A 7,848-nucleotide genomic window follows, 5' to 3' on the forward strand; every position below is an offset into this window, starting at 1 on the left:
ACTTGACTCAGCAGATCGCGGTGACCTAGGCTGCTCTGTGCTGCAGACAATGGAGGGAGGGAGTTCCTATAGATAGTGCAGGTGTGTAAACAGCAGGTGCTCCGTGGACTTGCTCACGCACACACATACGCATGCACAGCATCATGATTGATGTTTGTTAAAGTGAGATTTTGCACCAAGCCTTAGTGCTGAGGTTTCACTTTACACAGATACATTTGGATTGTTGAAGTGCTTTGTTTTGAAAATAAAGACAGAAGGCCAGATATATTTATGAGCCCTCCTCTATGTTTTTGTGTGCAAATCCAATACTGCATAAACTACAGTTTTAGAAGTGTTTGCTGAAGCGCACACTTTGTTAAAGAGTATTTGTGGTATTTATACAGATTTGATCCTCAATCATCATCCTGTGTTGTTTTGGCTTCTCAGCCGTAGTGTTAACGCAGTGCTTTTCCTGACTGGTTGAATGCTTCTAGCTTCTGTGCTATATTTCGTTCATGAAGCAGCACAATTAATTTGGGGTATACTCTGACTTGTCCCTGAAGTGGCTCACCCTCTTGGCCCACCTAGGAAAAGTGTCAGCATAACAGTCATTTTTAAAGTTGCACATGCACATGAAACTTGCGCTATTGAAAAGTATGAGGATTGTACATTTGCTGGGTTGCAGGATTTTCGGACTCAGTTTTGCGAGTATTTGGGGCACAGATGACAGTTCCTGTCCCTCCCATCTTTCTTTTGCATCTCATCTTCCATACAATTGGGAAACATTATGTCTTTTAGAGAGGTGCACCAACCTCTGGCAGTGCCTGTTTAAGTTTTAAGGCAGCATACTCACATCTGACTACAGTTTATGAAAAACGTTTTATCAACTAAAAAAGAGAGTCAGCATTTTAAACTAAACCCTCAGAGGATCTAAATCAAAAGTCCCAGCTCTCCTGTTTCCCCAACCTTTTCTTTTGCCCGCACCTGAGACCCACCCTGGCAAAAAAATCTGCATCTACCTGCAAAATAAGAAAAGAGTGGCTGCAAAAATAGCCGGCGAGTCATCAAGAAACAGTGCTGCATGAGGAGGGAGCGCGCTGACTGCTTCTCCGGCTGCACCAGCTGTGGACCACCACCCCTCCTCCACGTTGTGCTCCTCTTCCTCCTGTCCTCTGAGCACCCACCTCTTTGTTACCAACTGCCTCTAATGCAAACGCTGCTGACCTCATCAAAGGTTACGCTGGTTATTTCAGAGACTGACCCCATGTCACTGCCCGGTCCACGTATGCACTTATGTCACTGTTACATTTCACTTCAGGGCTCCTTGTAAATGTTTGCAGTCATCCACTTTTAGACCTTTGATGTGATTTATTTCCTTCGTACCGTTTCCTCTCTTAAAGGCATCTCAGAGTATTATAGTGGAGTTAAGCATCTGGGTGTGAAAGATAGGATTTCCTGGTGAACAAAGCCTCCCTCTGCTGTCCACCCTCTCAGCGTTCCCTACCTCACTCGCGGTGCAATCCATCACAGGGGCCAGATGACGGCTTGAGTGAGGGTGTTATGTCTCACTTATATTTGGGAGATCCAACCTTTCCGCAAAGCCAGCATCTATGTGCTGTCTATGCTCCCAGTGATAAAAAGGCAATTGAACGACCATCTTATACAAAAAGTCTGGCCACAAAGCACACAGTGATATCTGGTTAATACTTTGTTACCTGTGCAACAAGAGTGGCCAACGGGTCCTGATTTCATCCTGGGATGTGGTAGTGTGTTGCATATGTTATCTGCTTGGGCCCTTTGGCAGTAAGAGGATGAATGTTCCTACAGCTGTGACTATGGACTAATTGCTGAAACAGCAAGTTGCGATAAGCAGATGTCTTCTGAAGATGTTGTCATCATTACAATATATCCGCTTGGTTTACTGTGTGGGTGAAGGCGGCCTCATTATGGAGCTGTTTGTCACTGATAAGGTCAAGCCGACTGTAATTAATCTAGTTATATTTGGTGTGGCCTATACAGCATTTGATAGCTGTCTTTAGCTGCGTTGCATTTTTCAAAAGGTTTACAGTACATTTGGATAGGTACAGCATATGGACAATGATAACGGAGGTCAACTTCAGTGTATGCCTGTTTATGTACAGGATTTTAAAGTTTCTGGTGGCCAAGAGGAAGTTCAAGGAGACTCTACGTCCGTACGATGTAAAGGACGTTATAGAGCAATATTCAGCTGGACACCTGGACATGCTTGGACGCATCAAGAGCCTGCAAACACGGTAACGTCACACTATATGACCTGTATTGCTATTACAAATGTACACTATAATAATGTTTTGTTTTAAAAAGGGTGGATCAAATAATAGGACGAGGGGCTGTGCCAACAGACAAGAAGGCTCGCTCTGAAAAGGGAGAAAAGACACCTCCAGAGCTGGACCCCCTAGATGAACTAAGCATGATGGGACGTGTAGTGAAAGTAGAGAAACAGGTAAATGCTTCTATCAAAACAATCACTGTGAAATATGCTGGATATGATTAACACTATTATATTTCTGTTTGTTGTTCAGGTGCAGTCCATAGAGAACAAACTAGATGCTCTGCTGAATTTTTACTCACAGTGCCTGAAGAAAGGCTCCTCCCACTTCACTCTGTCCTCATTGCTCGATCCGGACCTCACCTCGGACTACCACAGCCCCACAGACCAAAAGGACCTGTTCCCCTCCGCCAATACCCTCAACATATCCCAGTCCCAGAGTGGCAACCTGGAATGACAGCGGCCTGCACAGAGTCTGTCGGGGCTCAACAAACAGACAGGACACAAACTGGGCACTGTCTGCTCCTCATTTACAACACTCTGCAGTGAATGGTGCTTCTGGTCTCCTCTATATCTTTACCTGATCATTTTCAGATGAGATGTGTTTCCATCAGAGGCCACTAGATGGAGCCTCAGCCAAAGCTCACTGCATATCCCTCTCTAAGAGACAAACGTGCACTAGGAGACATATAACTACTGACTCCCCACATACTCCTCATCACACTGCGCTCATGTCCAGCTTCGACTGTAGATAGGTAGACTGTATCTTTTTTGTAAATGTTTAGAGAATATATGTCTTTTATCACTGCTTTCTTGGCTGCTTAAATCTATGGACTCCTGAGAGTTTGCAAGTGCCATGACAGTGTTATTTTTTCTTCAGTATTTTTGCCACTTACTTGAATGGCATTAAAACTTTAATACTGTGATGAATGTAGTCATATCTTGAACAAAATCACCCATTATATAATATAATGAAGCCGCAGGAGTTCTGTGGGACCTTGCCAAAGCGCTCCACCTCTGCGGCTCACTGCTCTACAGCCACACGAGGGCAGCAATTTAATATTTTACATAAAAAGAATGAAAGGAATGTCTTGTGGCTGCCTGTATAATTTACTTTTGTACGAACAAATTTCAGCAAGCCCTAGTGCAAAAAAACAAAAACAAAAAACAAAACAAAACGTTATTATAATCTTTGTCAACACTTAATTAATCCTCTGTACCTTTAAAAACATTCTTGACAATGTCTTTACATCTGTCAGTGTTTTAAAGATGTCTTCTAAACCTCTGTGTCTTGCAGCCCACCTCTGACATGCATGTTCCCCACTTACAATCTGCTTTCATTTCAGTTTGTTCTTCTGTGCTCTTCTCGAACGCAGCCTCAGGTCTACTTCACCAGCTGGTTCAGTCGACAATAATAACCTCTCCATGACCTTTTCATGACCTTGGAAATGACTTTGAAACTTGTCTGACCTGAGCTGTACAGTTTTCAAAAATAATGAAAAACTTGAGGCATTCAGGTAGCGCATGAAGTCCTTGTAAATGCACGTGTCTTAGGAAGTGGTCCACTCTGAAGCTGTTACTGATGTCAGGCCTGTTTAATCTGTTGCTGCTATTGCTCTGTTACTTTCTGTTTGTGGGCAAAACTGGAGATTACAAACAGCCATACAACAAGACTCCTTTTCTTGAACAGCTTTGTTACTCAAAAAGTACAATGGTTTGTTATATATTTTAATGTCATTACTGTAACAGTGTTAGACTTAATGAAATATACATACATTTATATGTTTTTCATGATTACTGTAGGATTTAGGACAATATTCAGATTTGTTCAATATAAATGTAGCATAATGTCAAGTTAGCCCAATGAACCTTTATTTAACCAGGAATGGCCAACTGAGATCTCATTTGCAAGCATTACCTGACCAAGAGGTCAGTGGTCACTGATACCAGGTTTCCATTGTTACAATGAACATCATTTTTTTAAATCAAATGCTGCCAGCTTTAATAAAAGAAAAAAATAGGTTACTACACAGTATTTGGCCATCTGGTCCTGTCAAGAAACTTGACTCAGGTACTGCATTTCCATTCAAGCCAAGCCTGAACCTTTTGAACAGTGAATGTACTTTATTTCTCCACCTGTATGCTTTGTGGCAGTTTCTTTCACTTCTGTCCCATTGAAAAACATTATTGAACAAAATTAGAGGTATCTACCTTAACTAGAGGCATTATTATGATAGATTGCTAAAATGTCAAAGAATGTCACATTTTGTAAAGATGTAAGTGAGAGTTCAGTATTGCATGTGATGAGGAAAAAGAAAAAGACTGATGTCCAATTCCCAACATGAAACGAGATAACCTGTGCCTTTATTTACTCTTTACTTTTATAAAATCAGTGCTTCCTTAATATAACTTCCTATACACTGTCCCACACATTTGACTGGTTTGTAAGGTTGCAGCCTTTGAAATCTTCTGAAATATTGTATATTTGTATATCATATGCGCAATAATGGGACACCCTAATGCGTATGTTGGATTCAAAATTGGAGGCATGGACAAGTCTGCAGGCATGTGTGTCCTTTCATAAGCATGCCACCTTGAATTAGAACGGCTTCCACACAACTACCTCTGAGGCCACTAGTGGGCGCTAGTTTAGGGATTTGAGAAACAGTGATTGTCTAACTGACTGAATGCTATCTATGCATGACTCAATCTGCACGTGCTCTTTGTCACTCTGTTGTCCAGAAGTCCACCATCAAAACAATGATCAATGACTTGCTGCCATTCGACATTCCAGCTCGTTGCCCTTTAACTGTCCAAGTGAAAGTCATTTAAAAGCAATAAACAAAACGCTAAATGGAAGTCTTCCAATTCCTGTTTATGTAGCTACAGGTTGATAATAATAGTGATGATGGCGCTTACTGAAGTTCTTATGTTTTTGATTTATTGCACACGTCAATTTGATCTTCGAGACAAACAAAGAATTGTATCTGCTGAGAGAAAATTAGCTCACTTGTCTAACTTATTAATTTATTTGTTCAATAAAGCTCTTTGGACTGTATGCTTACTTGCATTTGTCCTGTGTTACCAATTAAATTTAATTATAATAGCCTATATTACAGAATATGTACATCAAATGTAAGCAAACATGTCATCATATATTGACACATAAAGATACAAATTAAAATGAAAAATCTCCAATTCCATAAATATGGTACATCAATATCACATGCCTTTTAAACGGGTCCACAATCAAGTAGGCAAAGGTTTGCTCCTCCTCTTCAGGTCGTCCAGGGAAATATGGTTCTGACTCATCCTAGACAAAATAAACATTAGTTTTGATTTAATTCACATTTAATCATGTTCCATGTAGTGACAACAGTTAACGTCCACATGAATTAATAAAGTTAATTAAATGTTCTTTATGTGTTTTCACACCATTGAAAAATGACCAGGAAATAATGAATAGTTGAAGAATATTACATAATCATACATATAGCACTTACAAAAGCAGAAACTTTGAGAACTGTTGTCACAACACTGATCTTTTTTGTTTCTCGATCTTTCTGGACACTGGAACAAAAAATAAAGGAATGTAAAACAAAACATAAATTTTATGTTAATCACTATAAATTAAATTTCTAGTTCATAGTTCATTTTATAATCTTATAATGAAACTATCCACCTGATTAGATCTTTGTAGATTTGCTTTGTGGTATGGATGTAAGGTTCAATAGTTTCCTCATACTGACACAGCTCTCCCCCAAGACACAGGTGCTTAAAAAGTCGGAACAGAAATTCCTGCCGTTCTTCTGGAGTGATCACAGGGTAATGCTCCGACTCCTCATCAAGCAACATCTGAAGAAACACAAGGTTAGGTCATGCACTGGCGAATGGACAGGTGCACGAGTTTAAAGCCAGACACTGACTTGTCTTAGTTCATCATAGTCGGGATAGACTTCATGGAAACATTTGACAATTTGTCCACTGGGCCTCAAAATGCCACAAGAGTAAATTGGGTCAAACAAATCCACTGAGACCTTTGAGCAAGACACCACTTCCACTTTAACAGACTTTACAGTTTTCCCTGCACAAACACACAATACACACATCAAAAACATTCCACAACTACGACAGGGTACTACAATTTCCTACTATCAATACTGAAGGATTTCGAGAGTATGTAGCATACCAAAAGGCACCCAGGCTTTGGTCTCTACCTTCTTCAGAATGGACACCACATTGGAGTCAGTGAAAAAACACTAAAAGTACAGTAAAAGATTAGGTGTGATGAACTGTTAATACAAATGTGTTATTATAGACTCACATGGGCAAAGTTTTCACTGTTGTAGGGAAAGAAGCTCTGGTCAAAGCTAAATGCCTGAGCTGACAATCTTCCCAGCATAGACCTGAACGTTACATATTTCACAAGTTACAAGGCGACATTCATGCACATGGTTAGCTTAGCCAACATCACGATCATGGCAAATAATAAAACTTTACCATTTCATCAAAAATGATAACGTCTCTCGGTCTTGAAGAAATGTAAACTTCCTAGATGGAAGAGAGGTGAAAGTGAAAGTTTTCTCAAACCCGCATCCTTCTGCTGCCATTCTGAGTCTACCTTCGTTACCGGCAATTAACAGATAACTTACACTAGCTACCTTTTTAAGTTAATTATTCTGGCATTGAATGACTATTACTACTGGCAGAGGAAACTGTAAATAATTTGTACATAGATTTTTAGAAAGGTAATCTAAAAGAGCAGACCCATGTGTAAATGCAGGACCTTTGGCTTGAATGTACTTTTCTGTGTATACCAGTTGCTATGACAACACCAAAGTCTCGCGTTTTTCTGGACTTTGTCACGATATATGCGCGTTACCCCGTAGATATAGAATGGTAGATCTCGGATGGACTGCCGCTGTCTATTGGAACTAATGCGTCAACAAAGCTGCCATCTTAGTACAGGGGTAACCGTTCTATATCTATACGTGTTACCCTACCAGTTAAGTTAGCGTTAGCTAGTTAGTACTCTATGTGCACAATACATTAGGATTCGACATTATAATTAATTTACAGTATTTTTAATAGTAAGTAGGTGTATATGAATGTGTTAACAATTTATTTATTGACTTATTTATGTATTTTTTTTGCCACTTGAGGGCGACCACATACTTCAAGGAGAATACCTTCTGACTGAAAGAAACCTAAAGCAAGGTGGGTAAGTAGTTGTGCAAATAATAAAGCCTTATTTCGGTGTTTATTTGCAACTGTATAAAGACTGAATATGTCTACAAAGATCAAACTATTGCTACACCTAGATTTCTGTCCATTATCCATCCCTGAATTTATTGAATCAAGTTATCCTTTGAAACACTGCAGCTCATGTCATCAACACTCCCTGAAGTGTGATGCTAACTAGAGGCTCTGCTCTGTCTGAAGCTCTATTACTCAAGTTAGACTTTAATCTGAACATAAAGTTGCATTGTGTAACTTTCTGATGGAGGGTCCTTTAAATGCTATTCACCATTTTGCTTCATCTGGAATATTTCACAGTATGG

The 7,848-nt window shown here is 39.9% G+C and overlaps 2 protein-coding genes across 3 annotated transcripts in view; one reads left to right on the forward strand and one right to left on the reverse strand.

Annotated features, from left to right (window-relative positions):
• Positions 1 to 5,345, forward strand: part of LOC110167352 (potassium voltage-gated channel subfamily KQT member 4) — a 30,405-nt gene extending 25,060 nt beyond the window's left edge. For both annotated transcript variants that reach the window (XM_055156972.1, XM_055156973.1), the window contains exons 12-14: positions 2,121 to 2,252; positions 2,323 to 2,461; positions 2,541 to 5,345. In XM_055156972.1, the coding sequence (XP_055012947.1) occupies positions 2,121 to 2,252; positions 2,323 to 2,461; positions 2,541 to 2,744 (475 nt within the window). In that variant the 3' untranslated portion in view covers positions 2,745 to 5,345. The remainder of the gene's footprint in view (positions 1 to 2,120; positions 2,253 to 2,322; positions 2,462 to 2,540) is intronic.
• Positions 5,346 to 5,389: 44 nt separating this feature from the next.
• cfap300 (cilia and flagella associated protein 300) lies at positions 5,390 to 6,897 on the reverse strand. Its single transcript, XM_055156979.1, has 7 exons — positions 6,788 to 6,897; positions 6,612 to 6,693; positions 6,477 to 6,546; positions 6,214 to 6,371; positions 5,970 to 6,142; positions 5,791 to 5,857; positions 5,390 to 5,600 (listed from the first exon to the last, which is right to left on the reverse strand). Exons 1-7 carry the CDS (start codon positions 6,895 to 6,897, stop codon positions 5,466 to 5,468), a joined length of 795 nt encoding a protein of 264 aa, XP_055012954.1. The 3' UTR covers positions 5,390 to 5,465.
• Between the last annotated feature and the right edge of the window lie 951 nt (positions 6,898 to 7,848).

This window comes from Boleophthalmus pectinirostris, unplaced genomic scaffold (genome assembly GCF_026225935.1).
Source record: "Boleophthalmus pectinirostris isolate CB_2022bp ecotype Guang Dong unplaced genomic scaffold, ASM2622593v1 HiC_scaffold_21, whole genome shotgun sequence".
In the NCBI taxonomy this organism is placed as follows: domain Eukaryota; kingdom Metazoa; phylum Chordata; class Actinopteri; order Gobiiformes; family Gobiidae; genus Boleophthalmus; species Boleophthalmus pectinirostris.